Raw genomic sequence first — 25,089 nt, forward strand, 5'->3', positions numbered from 1 at the left:
AATACTAAATTAGTTCTTAAAAGTCACAAAGGCACACTTATGCGTATTTAATTTCCAACCCGATGCATTGCTTTAATCTTAGTGAAGAAGAAACTTATATGATAGATTTTATGAAAATAGCATTCTATTTTTATTTATGTTATGTTATGTATTTCAAATAGTAATTTGAAGATTGCTGTCGAAGTAAACTACAAACAAATAATTCGAAATCATTTAAATGGCTATTTGACATTTGCAATAAAATTTTTAAATTTTTTTATTGTCCCCGAAAAAATCCCGATAAATTTAATTAATAACATTAGTCACTGAAGAGTTGCACAGATCAGCACGCACCAAATATTGGTAAATAGTAAGTCCTCAAGCAATTTGATTTGAAAATTATTAGATCTCTACATTTGATAGTTTGATAATAATTACATACATAATATTTTAGAACACAACGTATTTTAGTACACTTATAAATACTTACCTAGAACTTAACTTTTGTCTAGAAACCGTTAAGAGACTAACAGTTTGGCTGCCCAGTTAAATTCCTACTGGTCTTTACGAAACACTTCATCTATTCTTAGAGTAACCGTCCACAGTGTATTGTGTTCGCATTAGAAGCAAACGATGTCGCTCGCAAACTATGTAACTGTATAGGAAAATAAACAAGTGTAGAAGAGAAAAAACGTAAATAAACTGCAGTTTGCCGAATACAGGTGTATAAAAACATGATTTAGGAATTGATAGGCTAGGTTTTGTGACTAATCTAGTTAAAATTCTTGTTAAATGGTGAAGGAAAAACATCGTGATGAATTCTTGGATGTGTACAGTTCTTTAAACAGATTTTTTTATGTTATACAAAGTCCTCTAACGTGGTGGAATTAGTAGTGCAATAGTATAGTAGAGACAAGTACCGCACCCTTAACTGAATCTGTGGCCAACAGTGGGACAATATTAGGATTTTCACATGCAATTTAGTACTTGGGAAAAATATATTATAATATTATTTTGAATGTAGCTACTTACTTGTGCTAAAGATTTCTTCTTAATTATGACATAATTGTCTTGAAAAGGTCGTCAAATTCATGTCACTGTATCTAATAAATAAATAACTAATACAATAAAAAATATCTGTTACTTTTAACCTTCGTAATATCGGAACTATAGTTCCAATATTACAGTAGATACTTTTTCTGAAACGTTACATTATAACAATGTTCTATAGAACACAATCGATATACTTTTTATATACCTCTAGTTACATGACATATGTATGAAGCTTCCGTAATAAGTTCTCATACAATTCCTATTTCTTTCCCATACCTTACTTGGATAACGTATGTTACTCTGCTATCATGTTAGCACATAAATATGTATCGGTTGCGTGATCAATTAAAATGACAGTTAGTTTTAAAAAGTTGTTATTAACGGAGAAATGTTAATTAGTTATTAGTAAAAGATTTTTCTTTTTCACTTCAAGACTCATATGCTGAAAACCAGTACACTGAATTAGCTGTAAGCGTGTAACAGATTTACGCATTTATAATATTTGTATTGTTAAATACGAATAAATATCTAAGAATTCCTTTTTCTATCTTTCCAGAATGCCAGTTACGTGATCAACAGACGATACTCTAAAGACAAGATGTCACCGGTGTGCCACAATTTCGTGCAAAACGCGTGGAAGAAGGACTTCTGCTCCAACTGCTTCAAGTCACGGGAGGAACACGTCAAGCAGGAGAGGACGACGGAGGGAAGCAAGTACCTCGCCACACCCTTCCAGAACAGAAGCACATTCTTCAAGAAAACCCCTCCCAGCATACTCAAAATACACCCAAAGAAGAAAAACAAAAGAAATGTCACGTTTCCAGAAGAAGTATGCAGTGTTATAGGCTTCGGAGGCGATGATTGGTCAGATGGAGAGGAGTTTGAGATGTCAGAGGAAAATGACGAAGATGACACATTCCCCGTCACGGAGGAGGAAAGAGAGCTCCTTAGAATCACGAAATCTAACACAGATTTTAACACGGTTAAAGCTCATCTGTTGGGTGATTCCGCAGCCAAGTCGTACACGTCGTTGTTGCTAGGCAAGATGCAGACGGATTCCGACGGCAAGAAGAAAACTTTGTTGGTATCCGTCACGCCTTTTGGACAAGAGAATAAGCCTAATAATCATAAGTCACACGTTCGCAAACCCGCCGTTATTCACGTATCCGAAGCCTCGGCCGAAGATACGTCTAGTAATTATAAAACTAATATTATTTTATCGTCGTATGTAAAAGAAAGTGAAACCATAATCAGTGCAGACAATATCAATTCGTCTGCTACTATTTGTACAGAGAAATCTTTGCTTGAGGAAATATCAGAGACGTTAGAACAAAACCGAATGTCTAATGGTTCGGACATTCATTTGACTCAGAAGAATTGTAACAAACCGACTGTCGTTGACGAAAAAATGAAGGAAAGTATGCAAGATGAGCCGATGGACAAAAAAGAAATGTGCGAAATAAAAAAGAACGGCATCGTGAGGCAATCGCCGCTGCACAAAACACAGGAGAGGCCGAAAGTAAACTTAAGTCGGTCAGAATTTAAATTTTGTAAGATCAATATTGAGAGCAGCAGTGTTGATTCAGCGGTTAGCACTTTGAACTCGACCGCCAATAACTCGTTAGCGTCTGACGACGAAAGTTTTAGCGCCCGAACGGATTCGGACAATGATGACAGTGGACACTTCTCAGAAACTCATAATAAATGCGAGGAAACAGTTAAAATAAAAATATTCAACGAAAGCGACAAAAGTATCAAGATGTCACCAATTGGCCAAATTAGAAAAGTAGACGGACAGGCGAGTACCGGCTATTCTACGTTCCAAAGTCCGATCATTGACATGCCGCCGATAATACCTAAACAAACAGATAATATATTTTCTGCAGAAGCCAGTCGCGAGTTAGCGGGCGAGCCGGACGGCAGAGCTGACCCGGACGAGGCCACCGAGGCGCCCGCCTTACCGAAAAGTCCTATCCCCACCCTAGACCCGCGCCCGTCGTTTCTTCATGGCATGATATCTGATATACTGCCTGCACACAAACCGGCTCTACCAGAAAAACCGAAGCTACCGGTCAAGCCAGTTATCAAACAGACAACAAAAAAAAGTGTTATCACAACAAACCAGCAACAATTAAACATGTACATGCACACAAAAAGTGAGGATGAGAAAGTAATTGGAGCGTTAAGTGAAGAAAAAAACAATGAGATAACCGAGGTGCATGAAGACAAACCTGAACCGATTTATTACGCGCAACCGGTTTTGACTAAAGAGGACAGCGACTCATCGCTTAACAGTATTGGCAAGCGAAAAGCGCCCACGCCGCCGTCGTCACCCACTGAAGAATATCCCAATATTTACCAAAGAAATACGAACGGCTTTGTGAAATCTGATGCACCCATCGTAAGGGAATTGGAGAAAAGGGAGAGAGCTACTGTATCTTCTACCCCTAAACCGAAAGTTGTCGAAGATTTACCCGAAATAAAGAAAGTTGACTTGACTCCCGAACCAGCGCCCAGGCGGAATATTTCTTTATCGCACGACAACTTGTTGCTAGATGACAAACGCAAAGGAAAGCTAAAATTTTCGATTAAAAAGTTACTTCGGATAGGGTCATCTAAAGACCTCGATAAAAAGGAGCTGACAGTTGCGGCTGTGACTAAGACGACGAACAAAACCGAGGAGATATACGACTTGACACCGAAACCGAAGCCGCGTCTCGTGATCATACATCCGTTAGACATGAACGGATCAAACGGAGTGGAAGTCGTTAAATCGAATTGTGAAATTTCGGATTTGAGACGTTTGAGTCACGATGATGTGTCATCTATTTATAGTGGATCTAGTTCGGCGACGGAGCCTGAGACTCCTAAAGTTGTGAATAAACCCCCGCCTCCTCCGAGGCAAATTAACGAAGACCAGAAAACTGTATCCAGTGTGCCGAAGCCAGCGAGACCACCGCCGCCAAAGTCAGCAGCGTTACAGAAGAAACAAAAGCAACAAGCTTGGGCAGCTGCGCCGACCAAAGCTGATAACATTTATGCTAATTTAGGTAAGTAACCATATTACACACTCGAGCATTCCATTAAGTAACCTCATGTTGTTACATGCATTCCCGGTTTCTTCATGGTGAACATTTCAGACACGCATGTTATCAAATACATGTCCAATCTTACATTTACGTGAACAGCATGATTTTGACATAATTCGAATCGTCACAATAATCTAGATTTCATTTCTAGTTACCCAAATATTCAAATTTTTACATCACCATCTTCATTTTACTAACAAATCATTCTTTACCTAGGAGAAATCAGATCAGCGCTTGCGCCGCGGAAACCGGAACGGACGGCGAGTATGCGTGAAAGAGAAGCTCGTTTGGAGCTACCCAAACGAAGGACTCAGATAGACGACGACAAAGACGAACTAGACGATGGACCTCAGGAGTTAGTCCAAGCGACCAACGAACCTGTTATACACAGTTACGATGACGTTTACAACACAGCTAAGTATGACGAAGAGAACTGCGATTCAGCGAAAAATAGTGACAGCGATTACGAGTATGTGCACCACGCTAGATCCAGCTCACCTGAATGTGATGCATCTATTAAACCCAGAGAGCCGAACCCTGAAAGAAACGATGCTCGCAAAAGCGAAGAAAGCAACGGTGACTTCCCCAAATACGGCAACGGGATCTTCAATAGAACATCACTCCCGTACTGTGGTAGTGAAACGGAATCAGAAATATACTCTCCCTACAGCTTTTATAGTTCAAATGACAATATGGACAGTCCTGGAAACGAGGACTATTCAAACGATATGACGCCTAAGACCACAACGAACAAACTGCGAGTGAGGAAAGGGCGCAGCGTGGTACATAAAAACCTAGAGGACAATTACGGCGCGGTCGTTATAGCGAATCACGAAGCACTGGCGCAAGTTTTAGAACAGGTAATTTGTATATTTATCTTGTCTCGATTCTGTACTGCGATTATGTTGAATTCGCTTTGCATTTTGTTCTAGTTTGTTTTAAATAAAGCTACCATAAATTGCGTAATGAATGCAACTAAAATCCTTGAAGGTACAATCGTTAAAGTAAGTTAAGGCACTTTATGACTGGGTACTGAATGTTAGGAATAAAATTATAGACTGTAGTGTGTTGTTGGACTTTTCAATTGAAATGGTCGCACCTAGGCTATAACTAAGATTTATAATAGATTTCAAGGATACCCACTAAAATCAAAGCGATTTAACATAAGGTACTATAATGTTTTGGTAAACAGGATGCTATTATGCAATCTCTATATACGATGTAATTTTAGGTAGCTGTTGCCTCTACCTAAATGCAAGCAAATTATTTCTTTAAAAAAGCCCGAAATAATTTGTAAAATAGCAAGAGAACGTTGGTTATTGTATCCAATGCATCGATACTAATTGTTTTCCAAACTCCAAATAGCCGAAAAACATCAAAATATTTTCAACTTAGCATTATTACAAGTCTTTTAAACATCCTACTTAAATTTTCAGGTCCAGCAAAGCGCCACAATGCAACCTTCCCTCCGTGGTCTCAAAGCATGCACCAACTTAAGATGGAGTGACTTTACCATCCAGCCTTGTAAAACAAACTCAGTGAAAGCTGGCAAGAGATTCTTCTACCCAGCAATATGGACGTCCAGCCAAGGACCTGTCAACGTGACTTTGATGCTTTATAAAGAGCAAATGGCGTCCCAGATGGTTTGCCAGCAGTCTGTACAACCACAGACGTTGAGTTTGAATGCTATTACTGAGTTCTGTGATCTGGTGCCGCTGCAGCAGTTTGGGGAGGACGGCGATGATTTAGTACAAGGTGAGTTTTCTTAAACATTCATTAATAATATAACGCATGTGATACCCGAAAATGAAAGTAATGATGTACGAAATTCTCCCACATTTCGCCTTAACAATGTTAGTCCCATATTAATGTTAATCCCAGTCCGTGTATAGGACACGTTACTCTAACCTCCGGGCTACTATTGAGAGATATTCCAATATTTATTAAAAAGGACTTAACCAGGGGAGTGATCCCGAAACCTCACAATAAACAATCAGATACACTACCCACCGCGCCATGAAGGAGTCATTCTTTAAAGATGCTTTTTGAAGTCATTTTTTCAAGCACAGAAACCGTTTGCCGGGCTTTGACCCAATTTCAACGTTGATTTAAAAATCGGTAATGTGGTTATCAGCTCATAAAATCACTATCGTTTTAACTCTTTTTCTTTATATCTTCGTATGAAAAAGTTACCTGTCTAGATGCCGTTTTGAGCAGCAATTAATCGCAATCTGCTTTGACGTTTTAATTATCGTTCCTCTAAACGTGATATTCGCGTAATTAATGGCTTTTGGTTGGCTTGTACAGTTAAATTCCTTACTGTTTGATCGCTGTATAGACATCTGTTTTATAAAAAGTGTGTGTTAATTTGTATAAAATACTAGCGGCCCCCCGTGTGGAGTGGAGTTTTCCCGTTTTTACAACTACTTTTATTGCTGTTCCACTAGTATTAGTTATAGCTTGTTGTTATATAGTCTTCCGAAATCCGTCATCAGAAATCACTAAGATTAGCGCATTCAAACAAGCAATGGTCCTACTAATATTACAATTGTGAGGGTGGATATGAACGTTTGTTACTCTTTCACGAAAAAACTACTTGACGGATTTGGATGAAATGTAGTACATAGGTATTTTATAACCTAGATTAACACATAAGATAATTTTTCCCCGAGTCTTTTCATGCAGACGAAATTGCGGGCAGAAAAAATAAAAGTACCTAGGTGATTAAGAAGCCTAAATCTTGGGCAACAAAAAAAGTGAGATCTCTTTGTTAGATTCAAAACAAGATAATCTAAGTTATTTAGAACAATATGTTAATAGTTCATCTAAATACATAATACTATGTGTATTAAAACTTGTTTATTATCTGACCAGAGGCTTGACATAAATTCCTTTCACAACCCAGATATTGATTGATATTCTATAGTCGTTTCGAAATATACCGTTTTTAGGCTAATTCGATATGTCTAGATCTATGTGAGGATTACGCAAATCAGTTCTTTTTATGATATATTTGAGTGAAGAGGTCAACAGTGGGTTTTTAGTTTCTTCCGTGTTACGTGGGAGTAAGACAATCATTGTTGTTCATTCAGGAAAACAAATGTGTTCTTTTTCTGCTATTGTAATTATGAATTATGATACAACTACTGATAATTAGTTTATAAGTAGATAATTATCATACGAAAGCTGGATAAGGCAGTTCTAAAATCAAATCTCAATTTCCTAAAGTGCTTAAACATCAGCTGTGAATGGAAGCTTTCTTATAAAATCGTGTAAAACGATATATTTTTTTAAGAAAATACTTTTCATTTAACATCAAGTCAAAATGACATCTTCAAATCTAATCAATAAATTGAAGTCTTTATCTGTAAAAATATCTTATTAACTGTAAATCTTACTTTCTATTCCAGCCACCATAGTCGTCTTAGCCCACGCTCAAGTCGACACGATCCAATCATATGGTGAGAGTCTACACGCCGCCGAAGGTCTGACCACGAAGGAACACCAGCTGGTCCAAACGGAACAGATCCATGAAGCCATCTTCATGATGCTGCAAATGATTAACGGCCTCAAGTGTCTGCAAGCGAGAGGAGTGGAAGAGATTCCCGAATCACTCACGTCTTTCATTGCTTTGAAGGAGGTCCAGCCTCTGGTCTCTCATGGGAGCACCTTGAACCTTCCGACCTCTCCAGATGATAGGTTGAACTCGTTGTGGGCGCCGAAGACTAATTCTTATGGACGGTTGTGTATATTACAAGGGTAAGTTGTGCTTTAAGAAACGAAAAAAAATGGTGTAATATGAAAAAGTGTATCGTACGTGTGGCAAAATGTGAGGCGAAAATACTATTCTCAAAACTGGCTTTGAGTTAGAAATAGGTAGTAATAATGCAAATTTATTTACATTCTGCATGCATGAAGTGAATTTTGTTACCATGGTAATGGTAATGGCATACAAGAACGCCATTTCATTATGACATTCATATCATTACATAGAATACATTTCTAGTTAATTAAAAGATTCAACCAACAACATTTTAACAGTCATCATTTATTAAATCTTGGGTTTAACCTGCATGTTTTGGTAACACGGAATAAATCTAAATCTATACTAATATTATAAAGCTGAAGAGTTTGTTTGTTTGATTGTTTGTTTGTTTGTTTGTTTGTTTGAACGCGCTAATCTCAGGAACTACTGGTCCGATTTGAAAAATTCTTTCAGTGTTAGATAGCCCATTTATCGAGGAAGGCTATAGGCTATATAACTTCACGCTACGGTCATTAGGAGCGGAGTAGCAACGAAAAATGTTACAAAAACGGGGAAAATGTTGACCCATTCTCATAGGTGACGCAAGCGAAGTTGCGCGGGTCAGCTAGTTGTGGATATTTTGAGAAAGCCCACTAACGTAGTGGTCGACATTTTGGCGCTGTTTTCGTTACAATTTTAGAAATAGACATCTGTTATTATAATTTAGGTCACAAACAAACTTTTAAAATAGTGTTAACCACGTAATTTACAAATATAAGCGATGACAAAATACCACAACTAGTCACCAGACAGATCTTAGATTTTAGAGTCAACAACCCTTTAAATATGACCATTCATTTACCTACTTACATTCATTTTAACCTGTTACCTTCTCTGTTACAGTTTAAGCGATGAAATCAACAGCAAATCGACAGACGAAGGGTACCTCAACTCACTCTGCAAATGTGCTATCAAGGCAACAGAAATCCTTCTCCCTGGAGAAAAGATGACACCTCTACTAAAGGAAATACTTCATGAAGAACGCGCGGTATCCTTAAACCAAGCAAAATCCGTTCTGGAATTCATGTTATGGGGACCTTTGGACGTCGTTCAAGGGGTCCCGGTTGAGGAAAGAGAACTGTCCTTACAAAGATGGTTGGACCTCGAAAGAGCGACTGTTTTACACGGTCTTGTGAGAACAAGAGTCCAATTAAACGTCTTTGAACAACTACACCTTATGTTCTTAGTTCGATCCACAGCAAAAGCAATGTGCGACGCCTCTGTATTACTCGAAAAAGCCAATGTTTATTAACCTGTATATTTCTTTAAGCTTTATTCAGTGTCTGTTGGCAGACTGTAAGTAAAAGCATTCGTAAGACACTTATTTTAATTTAAACTTAGCTTAGTTAGGCACCTGAAGACTTGATATTATTAGAATGTAACTGCTTGCATTTGTGAATGATTGTTTATATTGTTAATTAATTGAAGAATGATTAAGAAAACATGTATTGTGTGCTAAATGAATTATAAGGGACCAATATAAATTGTAGCTCAAAAACTTATTCCATGATTCATCTGATCAATGATTAGTTTATGACCAAGTGATCGGTGACGCGATCGGAGTGATCAGTGACGCGATTAGCGTGATCAGTTTTGAATCAGTCAAGGTCAGTAGGTGCCAATAAGTAGAACTGATGGTATATACTCATTGTACTAACAATCCGGTGCCTTAAATTGTATTATACGTAAGTAATGTATTATATCGATTGTAATTTATATTTTATACGAGCTCCGTTAAGTTATAGAGTTCAAATTATTAATTTACTCTTGTAAGATCATCGAATATGAAAATAAAAATACATATTTCTTAATATATTATGTTGTTTTATTACTGGTGTCATTAAAGAAATAAACGTAAGATTATTTGAACAAATGTGTCACGGCTTTTATATGTTGAAACCTACGTTACCTTGTCAGGATACGTTATTTTTTCCGTCAATAATGTTGAAATTGTATTTATTATAGGCTGAAACATTTGATTCCAACGAAAATTCGATATCGTGACGTTATGGCGCTATATTTCTTTACTAAAATGTGTTTTTGACATTAATTTCATAAAGAGTAGCTGGTTTGACTCTTGTCAAGTACCTATTTCCGCATGGGTTCAACTTGTACAGCTCACATAGACATATTTATATGCGGGTAGGACGTAAAAATTGTAGCTTAAAAAATGTAATATTTACTACCGAATTGTTAACAATTCAATTTATTATCGGTTTTCAACAGCGTAATTAACTATACCATAAAGTGCGTTTACCGGGCTCGCGACTCTCGCGAGACATTATGATATTCGAAATTCGAATTATTGAATCTTTGTTTGTTCGAATTTTTGTTGATTTGATTTATCCCGCCAGTGCCGTCCGAACTTCGGCCTTGACACACTTGCCGGTACATGTCGAGCGCTAAAAATTAAAATTGAAGTTACCCTTACCCAAAAAGACGCTTATTTTCGTTTTCACTGTAACTAAATAGTAGTAGTTACTGTTTTGTGTAATAAAGACATTTCAATAATAAAGTTTTTAGTGTTTACCTAATGCGATAAGGACGCCATGGAGTCAATTATGGTTTATCATTAGGTAGTGTGTGTTTGTGTTGTACACGGTGAATAATAAACACCGTATACGTTCCTAGAATTCGGCAGGAGATTTGTTATTATCAAGGGTGCGCGCAAATATGCAACACCGATTAGAACTTTTTATCCGTCGAGATGGCCATCACGCTCGAAGTGATTAGTGATGGAAAAACAGTAGCAAACCTAAGTGAACTCGTAAATAAATGGGTAGGAAATGCATTCGCTGCACGAAGTGTCAGTGACGTCACAGGATCGAGAAGCGCCGGCGCCGAACTCGCGAGCCTGGCGACGTAGTCGCTCCAGCGTACACGTAAGTAATAAATATTGTACTTAGTCATAGTGAGGTGAAATGTGTGAATGAATGGTTGTACAGAGTAATACTGTTTTGATTACATTATTTTATTATTTAGTATGTGTTGCACTTACTTTCTTTTTTACTTTACTTTTAATGTGTGCCTCACGACTATTGAGCTCTAGCCCTACCCATAGTTTGAATGAAGTTGGTAAGGCATAGTAGAGCCAGCGACTCCTTGTATACCTCTGAATCAAATGTCATAATTATTGTTGCACGTTTAACTTGTTCCGGTCCAGTCCATATAAAGTACATTAACGCAATGGTTACACGTTTTTTATATAAGTACTTACTGCTTAGCTATCACTTTATATATATCGGATAGGTTATCCGACACTTACCCAATAGCCGTGAAACTGATTCTTATTCTCACGTAGATATCTGTTCTGCTTATTGATACAAAGTACGTATACGTACCTACACATGACTGCGTATACGTGTACGTCACTACATAGCATAAAGCAAAGTTGATTCCCGTCAGCCCCTATGCCTGTATGTATGTATGGTTAGATCTTTTAAACTACGTAACTGATTTTGATGGAGTTTTGTTTAATACATAGCAAGATTTAAGAGGAAGTTGTGTGTATAAAAGTTCTAAAGGCTTATTAGTTCATTCATTCATCGTGTGGTTAGTGGTCAACCTAGTGTCTAAGTTGTTCAAGCCGCCCAAGAGGCCTTTGACATGGCTTAACGACTGTTATCTTAGTAGACAACCACCGGGACCAACTTTTAACGTGCCCTCCGAAGCACGGAGGCGCTCAGCTCATATAGAAGAGGCGAACCTATAACATAAATAAAACAAGTAATAGTTTCTAATACTTTATTGTCTCAGCGTTGCAACAGATATAACTAAGTACTAACCAACTACTTCACAATACATTGCATTATCCCAATTCACACCCAGTTTCAGGGCACAACATACTTTGTAACTATTATAGATTGGCAACTTTTTGTAGAACATTTTATCTAACTAAAAGGACGCTTTGTTTAAGAAATTATTAGCAGGAATCAATAACTTATGCATAGTTAGCCATAGATAAATTACTGATTCTAACTAATGACCAATCGATAGCTATACTTAGCTTTTAGTAGACCTTGATGCTCCCTTATGTTACAAATTCTATACGTTGGGGAGACGTTATAACACAGACATACACTCAATATACAGATATCTACAATCTACATACATTTTTGAGTAGCAGTTTGAGTAGCTAATACTATAGATATTGTATGTACTGGGTACTCGGTAAAAAGCACTTGGCTTTTTACCGAGTACCCATAATGTCTGTATATTTATATGAACAAGGATTCAGCAATACTTATCTTCCCAAAATGTTCACAAAAAGTTGCCATACTACAATAATAATAAAACAATTTAATGGCACGAAATCAAATCTACATTGCCAATTCACTACTCTACTTTCAAAACAATTAAAACTTAACGACCAATTAATACAATTCAATGTCTTCTTAACTAATAAGATAATTTTCAATTAAGTAAATAATATCGACTTCAACTTAGTTGACAACATTTGAGCGTAAAACGTCTTTAAACCCTTTAAAATATGATATAGGAAGACACATAATATTGCTAATATTATGACTCTAAATTAATATTTTGTTATTTTGATGACTTTGCAGAGCGAAAACTATACAAATATTTGAGTTACTTGACCTAGGATTCTCTTGTCTTTTGGGGAGAGGAGACAAGCCTACAGCCAGCTGATTTCTCCTTCGATTAAGATAGTAGGCAGACAAGCCCCTATGATATCGTTTAAACGGGGGTCGAAAGTGTAAGTCAATGTTTAATGAAATTTGAAAGATAGCATTATGCAATTGAAATAATATGAACTATATTTGTATACTTCATAATGTTAGTAGTCTTCATGTAACAATATTATCCACTATTATAGTGCATAACATTGATAGCAATTAGTGTCTTCATTATCATAAATTATAAGGGCTAGTTCAATACAAATTATATAAATCACCAGGCTTTATTGAGCTTAAGTAACTAAACATCACGTTTAAATTCACTGGCAAAATACTCTTAACGAATAATAAAAAACTGCGATTTAACTTCATTTTAAACAAATATGGAAAACGGCTGCAAATATCAAGTTAGACTAGAAATTAAAATACAAAAATACGAATACATTTACTTATAAAATAACGCAAAAAAGCAAATGGTAAAAGCAAGCGGTTCCGGAATGTAGTTTAGCGTAAATAGCAAAATAAAAGTATAAAAAAAAAACATTCCAAAAAACAGATCTTAAATGTGTCACGCGATTTAAAGCGTTTAAACAATGGACGTATTTTACGAAGATGGCATACAAATGCGTTATAAAACGTATACGGATGCGCACACGCACGTATACGCAGGATTAAGCTAGTGAAATTATATCGGTTTAAAGCAAATTCATTGGTTTGTGAGTCCTTGTGCGGAAGAATAAGGCCAGTTTGACCACTTCCGAATAAGTATTAGTTAGTTTCATAAGTGAAATATCGACTGTTGCTGCCACTTTATCAATCGGGTAGTTTGTCCCACACTTAACCATTAACCGCGAAACTGACTTATAATTTTAAATTAATCAATACGTCATCATCATCAATTCATCAAAAATACGTCCATTCCCCAAACGCTCTCTTAAGCTTAAAATAATATTGTATACAAAAATAATAGGAATAAAAACCATTCGATTTCTGATTCGTAATCTTTCATAATCTTTGCGTAGGCAGTGAGATTTTGTAGAAAAAAATAATAAGAAAATGATTCGATAACTTCACTTAATGCTTGTGATAAATTGACTTCTCAAATTAAGTTTTAAATGAGCAAGAATTACAATTTCGTTGAAGAAATAGTACTGGGGTACGTCATTTCTCAAAACTTACTTTGAATTCACTGGAGTTATTTCTTACTTTTTCTTTTTTAATCTTAATGTTTTCAGTTCGAAAATACATAATTACATCTTCTATCTTTCAAAGCTAGAATGCTAAACAGATTTATAGCAACCTAGTCCCTCTGATATTTTCCGCAATAATTCAACCACAGGGACAGTGTTGGGAGCACATACTAGGCGATCCATACGCATACTGAAAGTCTATATAATCATGGTTCAAAAATGTAAGTATTGTATTACGCAAAATCACTTTCCAATATCCTATAACTCCATTTCACTCAATTATCAACTGTAATTCTACAGAATTTGATTTCAATTAGAGTTAATTTCGCTTATTCGCCTGTCAATAGTACCTCCAGAACTATTCCTTCCACATTATTCTTGCTCATAACCTCACTCACAGTAATCTTACAAGCTACAAACAGAATTGAGTCTTATTACTAAGTACAGGGGCCGAAACAAGTTCCGAGGTCAAAAATACTGATTTTACTGACCAAAAATTCAAAAATACTGACCAAATACAGACCATTTCTAAACCGTTTTTCAGGTGAACGGTGTGAAATAAAAAAAAAATACAGTCGAATTGAAAAGACAAAATCCTTTTTAGATGTCGGTTAAAAAGATTATTTTCGGTTATTGGTCTCCATCATCCCCATAGTCAACCAGCACCGCCTTTTTATTGTGTTAAAGAGCTTTTTCTATTGTTAGTAAAGTTTTCGATCTGGTCTTACGAATTTTCAATCAGGTCTTACGAATTTTCAATCAGGTCTTACGAATTTTCAATCAGGACTTACGAATTTTCAATCAGGTCTTACGAATTTTCAATCAGGTCTTACGAATTTTCAATCAGGACTTACGAATTTTTAATCAGGTCTTACGAATTTTCAATCAGGTCTTACGAATTTTCAATCAGGTCTTACGAATTTTCGATCAGGTCACGTGCCCGGACGCGAGTTTAGAAGTTTTTAAAAATTACAGAAAAGTGCGCAACGGCGCTAAAAAATTTTCACTTTATACTATTGATTTCAAAAAAATAGTAAATTTTAATTTGCTATTCTATTGAAGTCATGTGATGCTGTAATGGATGTATATATTACGTAGATCATCCACATAATATCGAGCATCCAAAGCAGCCCTCTGATATCATTACTGGGCAAATCGAGAATGTAAGATTGGCCAACAGCTAAGGAAAACCAAAAAAATATCGTTGAGTTTGGAAAAATACTGACTATACTGACCGATTTTCGAAAATACTGACTTTTACTGACCAGGTCCAAAAATACTGACTTTTACTGACTTTACTGACCTGTTTCGGCCCCTGCTAAGTATTTACAGTCCCTTGTTGAAGTACACGTATTCTGGCGGCTTGCCGTCCGTGTTCTTTAGTATTTGATCGTAGTTATCCTTCTCGAAACGTTTGATTGTGTCTATTGATAGTTTACTGGAAATAAAAGGTCATTTTTATTATAAGTATTTTTCTATGAACAAAAAATGCTTGATCAATCATTATAAAAAGAAATAATGGGATTAAATGGTAAACAATGGTTATTATTTATCTATAATGTTTAATAAGCAGGTTAACCTTAGTTACTAAACCACAGGGATACTATTATTAAAATGTATAAAATAGGAAAATGATCAACTTTTAGCAAAGACTACACTGATAAATAGATTTTATAATGCAGACAAAATCTCTGATAAATAGTATTGCAACACTATAAAGGATATAAAGATGGTAATTAAAGAAATATTCTGTATGTCGTACGGTTTAAAATTTTATAAAGTTGCGATATTTAATGATGGTATAATAAAATTAAATAATAATAAAAGTACTCACCATCTTTGCGGGAAGATAGCACAGGCCGTTGGCACCATGAATGTTAGGCTGGAATTAAATAAATTAAAACATAATTATAAAATATCGAAAATCGAGTTCTTATGATCTTAAAGTATTTGTTTTTAAGTACGCACAGACGTCGTAATGCCACAAGTCTGTGGAATTAGTCGCTCGTCTGACACCCAAGACAAAGTTGACATTCGCAAAGGTTTTTTTTAAGTCAACTCCCGCACTAAGAATTGCTCTTGTGTCGCGGGGACTTTTACAAACATACAAGCAACGAACACAAAGCACAACCAGACCCAACAATTATTTGTGGACCGCACAAATAATTGTCCCGTGTGGGAATCGAACCCACGACCTCCCGACGCCATGGTTGCGGCGTGGTGACCTAAACCACTTCGCCACGGAGGCAGTCAATGAATCTAACGAATCCAAAAAAAGGCGAAAATATTGTTTGTTCAAAGTCAAATAACGAATTTTTGATTCTAGTAACACTACATTTTAGTTTGTAATACTCACAACATGCCCACGATAGCGGTCTGTATACCGATGTGTGCCCATTTGATGCGCTGCATCCAGGGTTTGGGCTCCAGTCGCTCCATGATGAATGGGAGCAACAGCATACCGGGAGCGCACATAGCAATCCTGTAATAGTACGTTGTTGAGGTCAGTTTTAGTAAAAGATAAACTAAACTAACTGAACTGAAAACACTCAGATAATCTGAGAATCAAATAGCCCAGATATGGTTTCCAAATGACCGTAATTTTATGTTTTTTTTCCATGGTGGACTCAATGCCTAACTGCTCCCACATTACGGGAAGAGACCCTTGCCCAGCAGTCGGACATTAATGGGCTAAATTTATTTATATATTATTATAATTAATATAAAACCGTCGGATACTTCTTAGTTACTTCATATGCGGTCCTTCCTTCTAGTAAGACCTTGTTTCAAATATCATAGATTTGACAACCCAAGGTTAAGTAATATATAAGTCTTATGAATTTCGTAATAATATGTTATTTTTTACCTCTTCTTCAATACAAACGTTCATACAGATCGAATTAAAAGCTTTTATAACATTAGGTATTGGAGTCTTACCTAGAAGTGACGACTTGTGAAATGCCTTTGACAGGCGCGAGCTGCGACTTGCCAATCACTTTACCATTCTCGTCAGTTACATCCAAGCCTGAAATAAAGACATTTAAGTTTAAGTTTAAGAATAACTTTATTTCTCATAAAGAATTGACATTTAACTTAATATCTATATAACCAATTAAACAGTATGGCCAGGAATTTCTTTCCAGATCCTCTCATTGGCCCAAACCGGCGATAAAATGATTAATTGTATATTTGACCATCAAAAGTGTCTAAAATTTACTTATATGAAATGAATAGAATAATGATCTGATTTTAATTAAGATCATGATACAACATAAGTTATAATTTTTAAACGATTAAAGTAATAACGGCTACTTTAATTTGTTCTGGATACGTATCGGAGATCTTAACAAGTGAAACTGACCCTTTATCTTATAAATAAAATTCTCGTGTCACTTATTCGTTCCCCTACTGCTCCAAAACGGCTTGACCGATTCTCGTGAAATTTCGTGCATCGCATATTTAGTAAGTGAAAATCGGTTACTATCTATTTTTCAGGTAGCCCACACCTAACATTTATCTTAAATTTATATAGCAAAATAACGTTTGTCGGGTCGGTAGTATTGTAATAAATATAATGACAACAGACAATAAATATGAAGGTTGGGAGATAATAACTGTAAGGGCCATTAGTGAGTGACACAATGCAGGTTATTAAATAAGGAATTAATTGTTGTTAATTTTTATGAATAAAAAATACATCGTGAAAACAATACAAGGGCATTACTGAATAACTTTATGATCAGTTCTTGAAGGTATCGAAAACAAGCTATTTCAATTAACATAATTGTACTGAAAATATGATAGTTACAAATAGGGTCGCCAACCGTATAATATTTTACTTTCTATAGTAAGTCACCAAAAAAGTTCTGTGCCACAACCGAAGCCAAAAAGTACGTTATTAAAAATTATTTTTACCAAAAGTAACTTTTTAAAAGTAAATTTTTTTGTCTATACTTTTTATTTACCCCCTATGAAATCAAAATATAGTTATCTCTATTTTTTTCAAACGTTGCTCAAAAGTTGGGAAACCTAGGTATGTATAAATGTTATTATTATTTCCTTTATCTATTAACAGTAAGTATTCAAGGTGAACAAGTAATTTGTATAATAATATAATGGTATTAAAACACTGTAAAAAGGTTGATAAATAATCAATGACGTGAACCATACCTAATAAGAATTCATTCTGCCTCATCAGCGGGATGTTTACCCAGTTGGCGGCCGCCACGGCTACGAATGGCACGAACCTCTGAAACATAACAATAAAAATATTATTAATACTTGAAAAGACCAATGTTAGCTGAATAGTCTAAGCATGCGAGTGTCAAGTTAGTGGTCGACGGTTGGAATCCGAGACAACTTGCCATGCAAAGTCTTCAACCCGCAATTAGCCAGCGTGGTGGAATTAAGGCTTGAAGGTGCCTATCCCTCTAGCATTGAAAGATAGGCCTCCTTCAGGCGTAATTCCACACCCTAAGGCAAAGGGACAGCAATAGGTTTTTAAAAAAACTTAAGAGAAGGAGGTAAAGATAGAAATTTGCCCAGCAATGGGAAATAGTGATACAAGTTTTGGAACGGAAGGACGGCAATATTTTTCAATTTAATAGATTTTATACCAGCCTTGAAACAAAGACTTGTACAGGGACCGTGTGCACACTTTGAGGCAGAGTATACATAGCATTTAAATAAGTAAATAGTAACAAAACAGATTCACATAGCACATTTAGGTTTATTTGGCAACCTATTTTAGATCAGTCAAAGATCGATTGCTCATAACTCTTGGAAAACTATATTAAACTTATTTGATTTACTAAAAAAACAGTCATTAATTGTTCTAAATAAGTATGTATCACGATAAATTGATTAATAAGAAAAGGAAAAACTGTTTCGGAAATACTCAAGACTTCTCACGACCAATTTGTATGATTCAGTAAAAATACCCTTTGATACGACTGTCATCATATTTTATCAATAAGATTATTGAGTATTATGTGTAATACGTTTATCTACAAATCGACAAGTAAATAAAACTATATCATCGTATTTCCACGGCTTATGTGTAATTTGATCGATAAAATCTATCTATTATATGAAAATGTTATCTTCGTCTTTTCCGTTCAACCGTTCCGTTCGTTTCCGCGCAACTTCGCTTGCTTCACATAAGAGAGAATGGCTCATAATTTTCCCCGTTTTTGTAACATTTTTTACTGGTACTCTGCTCCTATTAGTCGTAGCGTCATGATATATAGCCTTTAGCCTTCCTCGATAAATGGGCTACAAACAAACTCTTCAGCTTTATAATTTTAGTATAGATTCTACACAAATATCGCCGACCCGCCGACGCAGTTGACGAAATTATTGCGGATTTCTACTTCAAAAGAATCATGACAGCGACCTGTAGACTGTCTGAAGTAACAAAATACTATTTTTTGTAAGAGTAGTGGTATGTCTAACAATTAAAGCTTTAAGAAACAGGCCTTAATTTCCATTTCCTTATACGCCATTGACTGTATTAACGAAATTAACTGTAAGATCGTCTATTCAATTTATTTTTATTCATAACCGGTCTAATTGCAACAGATAACTGATATTAATAAATGTTTTATACTCCTTATCAATCAATAACACCGTTTTAATAAGCGGTAATAAAGATAATATATTTGTGATAAAGACAATTACAAACATGTTTACATAAATAAACGATAACAAATAATTTGTCCACCATAAGTCCTTGTTAATAATAAAAAGTTACAAGAAATATCTAGAGAATATATTCTTATTTAAGTTTAAATAAAAATGCTCATAAATGCATTTTGATGAATTCGCGTTAGATAATCCATCAGACCGTAAAATTACTTAACAATTAAAATAAATGTCGTCATTAAACTGTTTATAACATCTATTCTTGAAATGGAGAGAGTAAGATGCAATTTGAGATTCTACTGATCCATCTATTAGCCGATTGAAGCGCAATAATCCTGCAGTTGCGTCCTGCACTTATTTACAAGTCTTACAGAAAATATTTTTTCTAATAACAATTTTTTCAAGCTGTTTAGCGGTACCTTAGCTCCACGAAAACCGTAAGTACATTAATGCCACAACAGCGCTTTATACAATGCATAGATTAACTATAGAAACTACATACATATAAACAGATAGATATTTCTCTAATCATAATGACATAATAAAAATTATAGAAAAACTTACAGCAAGAATAGGATTCTTCGCGCGTTTTTGTACTCCGTACTTGAAGACGAGCGCAGTCCCCATAGCGGCCGATGTCGCCGATACATAAGCCACGCCCATTTGTGTAGTAGTTAGTGGGGAGTTCGCGTTCCTGTTCGTGTAGTTCACTAGCGCGTTGAACGACTGGTTCACCCATTGCCAGAACACTACTGCTACCGGTGTCCTGGGGAATAAAGGTTTTACTGCTAAATTTTTGGTCCCACTTGCAAGTCTCTCAGATAAGTCGCACGTATGATTCCTATGCTACTAAAACTTGGGTAGCAACGTTCAATGATAAATATAGGCTGGATATGTATCGTCTAGATTCATGAAGTCTCACTGAGAAAGTGCAACTAACTTCAAGTGCATATCAGAAAGCTGTTTTTCTACAATAAAGCCAGGTGGAGCGTGTGAGTGTACATAATTTGACCATATTGCGACGCATACCTACGGTTTGATAAAAAAAAGTGCTTGTTATTTTTTATTTCTTAACGTCTTAGGCGGTAATGCAACCATAAGAACTGTTTTTGTGGAGTGGTAAGTGGTACCACTCACTCAAAACACTATTTAATAAGACAATTCTTGGTAATCTTATTTCACGGACTTTACGTGCACGCCTGCAGTACACACCAATATTATTTACGCGCGTTAATTTTTCTCGCACGTAAAATATCATCATATAGAACGACCCGCACTTAGTATGTAATTATTCTATCAATTCAGTAGACACAATATTCTGTACAAAGTTTTCCGCTATTGATTGTAACACAAAACCGTGTTCAATTCATATCATAACAGCATTCTGTATTGTATTATGTAATAGTCTTGTTAGATACGTTCTCTTAGTCCGTAGTGTTGAGAAATAGAAACAATGTGTATTATTTATAACTCATACACTTAGCTAACAATTGTGTGGTATTTTCATAGCTATGTGCGACGTGCGTATAAAATAGGTCGCACGACCTGGAATTGCGAGAATTTAGAAGCTTGTCAACAGTTTACGCGACTAAGAACTAAAATTTAAAGTACGTAGCCATACATTTTAATTTGCGAAATAATATTTATAGCCCGCACTTGGACAGCGTGGTGGACTCAAGGCCTAACCCCATCCCTCATTACGGGAGGAGACCCTTGCCCAGCAGAAGTACATTAATGGGTTTATATTTATAAAATTTATCTTCATTCATAGTCCAACCACTTTGTAGAGAGCCTTGTACGCAAGGTTCGCAGCTGTCGAAGGTATACACTCAGAATTTAGAACATTAGTGACCCGCAGGCTTGATCTGAAGGTGGCCTGTTTGATACAGCTTTTTTGCATTTTGGAAATACTCAGCAGTATTAACTACAATCTAGATAAATCTTCCAGGGGCCCAGGGCTGTCTACATAGTTGTCAGACTCTTCTATCTAGTATCATCGTGTGGTAAGTGGTCAAGAGTCAGTGGTCAGATGTCAGACTACAAAATAGGATATTAAAACCGTCCTTCTAAGTTAATACCAGTCTATATACGATTTTTTTTGTTCCAAAAGACAATTTGAAATAATATGTTATGTGTTTCGATAACTACTTTTAGTTTTTTAGTTACTATTTCCGTATTCAAGGACTCTCCGAGCTTGAACCCGAAAAGTTCATCACAACAAAATAAAAAATCACCCAGACGAGGAATTTGATTCACAAAAACATACACCACAAATAGTTTCCTATCCTCTGCCAAAACGAATAAAAAATCTATTTAAGTATTTCGACCCATAAGAGTTGTCAATTTTAAATAAATGAAGAACTCATTAAGTAAATTCTTGGCAACACTTTCTGTGACGTCACAGTCACGCCCATCGTGCGCGTGATTCATTTCTTGACATTTTAACATTTATTTTGACCCGCACTGGACCATTGCCATGGGAAAAAATTAAAAATACATATTTTACTCGCGTTACTACCGAATAATTGTAGTATTCCGGGTCACGACAACATAAATGCTTGGTGAGTGCCGCAACCAACCAGACTAATGTTTTGTTAAATATTTTCCATTTCGTCATAAAAAAAACCTACCATCTTTATGATATATCATTTTTTTTAAAGGATTGGTCAGTCTAGGTTTTGCCATTGTCATAAAGAAATGCTAAATTGTCCATACCAGTCTATATACTCAACAATAAGTTTAAAACCGACTGCCTGCTTAAGCTTCTAACAAAGTTTTGTGTCTGTTTCTATGCTTTACTTTAAAGTATTACATGTTTTTGAGCGACAATATGATAATAATGCAAATTCCAACTCTCTTTAGCCAATGATTTCCTTAATTTACCTTAATTTACTGTAAAGTAAATGTAAGCACATATAATCAAATAAATTTAACCCATTAATGTCTTAGTGCTGGGCAAGGATCTTCTCCCGTAATGAGGGAGGGGTTAGGCTTTGAATTTTTATTCGTAGGCTTAGTATAGTAATTTACTAAATTCTTCTCTATTTACCTGTACCACTGCAACATAGCACCAGTGATGAGACAACCACCAGGCATCTGGAAGGACATTCTTCCGAACACATTCTGAAGATCACCACTGTCGGGATGAAAGGCTGACTCGTACAGCTGCTTGGCACGGACAACTTGCTCGTATTTCGTGCCTGGGGGCTCTTGGCCGATTCTGGGGGTAAAAGTACAGGGTGAAAATATTGTAGATCGCAGTTATTAAATAGATTGGTACGCGATGCCGACTTCTATATGCTAAAGTACGCGCAGAAATTGTGCCTTTCTGTCAGGCTTAGCCATGTGAATACTGGTCTAAAGGATAAATATGGTGTCTATATTGTACACCAAGCAAGGCACACCAGTTAACTTATGACTTGAAAATATTCAGGTGTTTTAGAGATTCATCACTGGCAAATGGACTAAGTTCGTAATTACTCGTATCTTTCTTATCGGAATTCTAAGTATCTTCGTCATCAAAAGAAGTCTGTGTTTTACAGGCAACAGAGAAGACATTTCCATGCTCACATCTACATGATGGAAAGGACTGGAGAGATAAGAATAATATACCTTTTACACAATACTTACTTGTATTTTAAGTAAAGATCCTTAGCTTCCATCAATTCCTGCTCAGATGCAAGTGAGAGTAAGGGGTTGGACATGAAGGCGAAATGCTTGAACCTTCCCACAAAGGTGCTCTGGTCCCATAGTGGCTGGGTTATGTCTATTCTCTTCTCGGTAGACATGGTCTGGAAAGATAAACTATTATATAGGCAAGAGAATATGAATATTAGGAGAGTCGGTCATGTCATCAGTAAGTTCAAAAGAAACTATCATCACAACACATGCCACTATGAATATAATAAATAAAGATATTCCAGAAAAAGTAAACTTCTTAAGAGTTTGAATTGTTTTTTTTTTGTAAAGAACAAATTTTTACATTAATTTTTGAGCTGATAAAAAGTTATTTTGCAATTAAAGTATCTAAAACTTACTATGTATCATGAACACTAAAAGTTAATAGTATATTTAAACTAATTATTTAATTTTAAGTCTCCACTGAGTTTTTAAATATACATGTTATAATCAATGAAAGTCATTGATCCCTTTATGCATTCACTGGTGCATACATTAACCAATTTATGTATCAGAATTTGACCTTTGTGAATAAGTGAGTGTTTTTTTTTTAAACAGTAATGGCATTGTGTCTTGGTCTTATCCTCTTGAAAAAAAAACATGGCATTATGTCAATACCTGTTTGTAATTTTTGTTTTGCTCTCATTGAAACAGGCAAAGGGAACTATACTGATACAGCCTTGTCTTTGCAAAGATGTCATTATATTATGTTGTCAGATCTACTGAACAGAGACTGTTCAATAGAGTGTAAGTTTTAAATGCAGTCAACTAATATATAGCCACTTATATAACTGCAAAAAATACCCAATTTTTTGTATACATGTTCAGCATGTAAAATAATATTAAAGCCCCTCTCAATGAGATTGATTGTCCACTCTCAGTACATTCATGTCATTCATTCTAACATTTTTACACAGAGAAGTTATAGCAATTAGTACAGTAGTTTTCCTTTTAAATAATTAACAACTGTAGATACCTACTTGCCTCTCTTCTTATAGAAAAGAGGCAGGTATATTTCATTATATAGCCAGATAAACACAACTTGTATTTACCATAAAATAAGATAATAATGAGGCCTAGAATTTACTGTTATATTAAAAGTATTATTAAAGAGATAGGTAAATTGTAAATTGAGCTGGAAACCAGTTCTTCAGTTACATAATTTAGTAACAACAGAAATTTTAAAATTGAAAAAACCCTGTTACTTTTGATCAAGCGTAATTGAGATCTAGAAGCCATTAAATAAAGTAATAAACTTGATAGCAATGTTTTTATACTTTGTTTTTTATATTATGACAATTACTTATTTATTAAACATGGACACCAGGAGTATAGTGTAACACAAAATAGTCAGTATTTACCTTTGTTTTATTTATTAAATAGTTTAAATTTAAAAAAATGCTCACGTAATTAACTCGACAATTAAGTTAGGCTGAAACGAATTTACGTTCGCTAAATAAAAAAATCAATGCCTTTCAGATCAGCCTTGCCTTTTAACTAGTTTTAACACAGAACAAATAATAGCACGGACATTATACTTGTCGGACAACAACAAATTAACATTTCGAGACCTTGAATCTGCGGTATAGAGTTAAAAGCATGGCAAAAACTGTAATTTAGCAAATATAAAGCTTGTAACTGCGAACAGATTATGTAAGCGTGACTTTTAAATGCATGTTTCTTGTAACAAAAAAATGTATTAGATTATACAATGTACATTATAACTTACGCGAATAAGTTCTGCTCTTCAGAAGAACTATAAAATTGAAATTTAATTAATTGCTTCGTAAAAATCGAAATTGTGTGCGTATTTCACGAACCGGACGAGACAACTGTCAAGTGTCAAGTAAATTAAATGTCAAGTCAAATTCACGAAAGATATTCTCCAATCGGCACAGTTGATTATGAATAGAGTTCCAAACAAAAATAGTTTACATGAAAATGAATTCTATTGCATGATTTTAAAGACTGAAGTCGAGTTAACCATTGTTATTATCCGATAAGTGTTTTACCAT

At 35.4% G+C, this 25,089-nt stretch overlaps 2 protein-coding genes across 9 annotated transcripts in view; one reads left to right on the plus strand and one right to left on the minus strand.

The window, feature by feature from the left end:
* The window catches only part of LOC142976246 (uncharacterized), a 109,583-nt gene extending 99,842 nt beyond the window's left edge, over positions 1–9,741 (plus strand). For all 4 annotated transcript variants that reach the window (XM_076119532.1, XM_076119533.1, XM_076119535.1 and 1 more), the window contains exons 2-6: positions 1,589–4,082; positions 4,338–4,981; positions 5,558–5,876; positions 7,532–7,880; positions 8,770–9,741. In XM_076119532.1, coding sequence (XP_075975647.1) covers positions 1,589–4,082; positions 4,338–4,981; positions 5,558–5,876; positions 7,532–7,880; positions 8,770–9,178 — 4,215 coding nt within the window. In that variant the 3' untranslated portion in view covers positions 9,179–9,741. The remainder of the gene's footprint in view (positions 1–1,588; positions 4,083–4,337; positions 4,982–5,557; positions 5,877–7,531; positions 7,881–8,769) is intronic.
* A 1,921-nt stretch (positions 9,742–11,662) lies between these two features.
* Sfxn2 (sideroflexin 2) lies at positions 11,663–24,940 on the minus strand. 5 transcript variants are annotated; one of them, XR_012959632.1, is made up of 10 exons: positions 24,804–24,940; positions 23,027–23,187; positions 22,446–22,616; positions 19,961–20,162; positions 17,924–18,002; positions 16,691–16,778; positions 16,110–16,235; positions 15,588–15,635; positions 14,989–15,191; positions 11,663–14,745 (listed from the first exon to the last, which is right to left on the minus strand). XR_012959632.1 is itself a non-coding variant. In XM_076118874.1 (10 exons), the coding sequence occupies exons 2-9, from the start codon at positions 23,182–23,184 to the stop codon at positions 15,080–15,082; spliced, it is 984 nt and encodes a 327-aa protein (XP_075974989.1). In that variant the 5' UTR covers positions 23,185–23,187; positions 24,804–24,940; the 3' UTR covers positions 11,663–14,190; positions 15,072–15,079. The 5 variants fall into 5 exon arrangements, 2 of the variants coding, with proteins under 2 accessions (XP_075974989.1, XP_075974988.1); XR_012959631.1 differs by having other exon boundaries at positions 11,663–14,766; XR_012959630.1 differs by having other exon boundaries at positions 11,663–14,825.
* Between the last annotated feature and the right edge of the window lie 149 nt (positions 24,941–25,089).

The sequence above is a fragment of the Anticarsia gemmatalis genome, chromosome 10 (genome assembly GCF_050436995.1).
Source record: "Anticarsia gemmatalis isolate Benzon Research Colony breed Stoneville strain chromosome 10, ilAntGemm2 primary, whole genome shotgun sequence".
NCBI lineage: Eukaryota > Metazoa > Arthropoda > Insecta > Lepidoptera > Erebidae > Anticarsia > Anticarsia gemmatalis.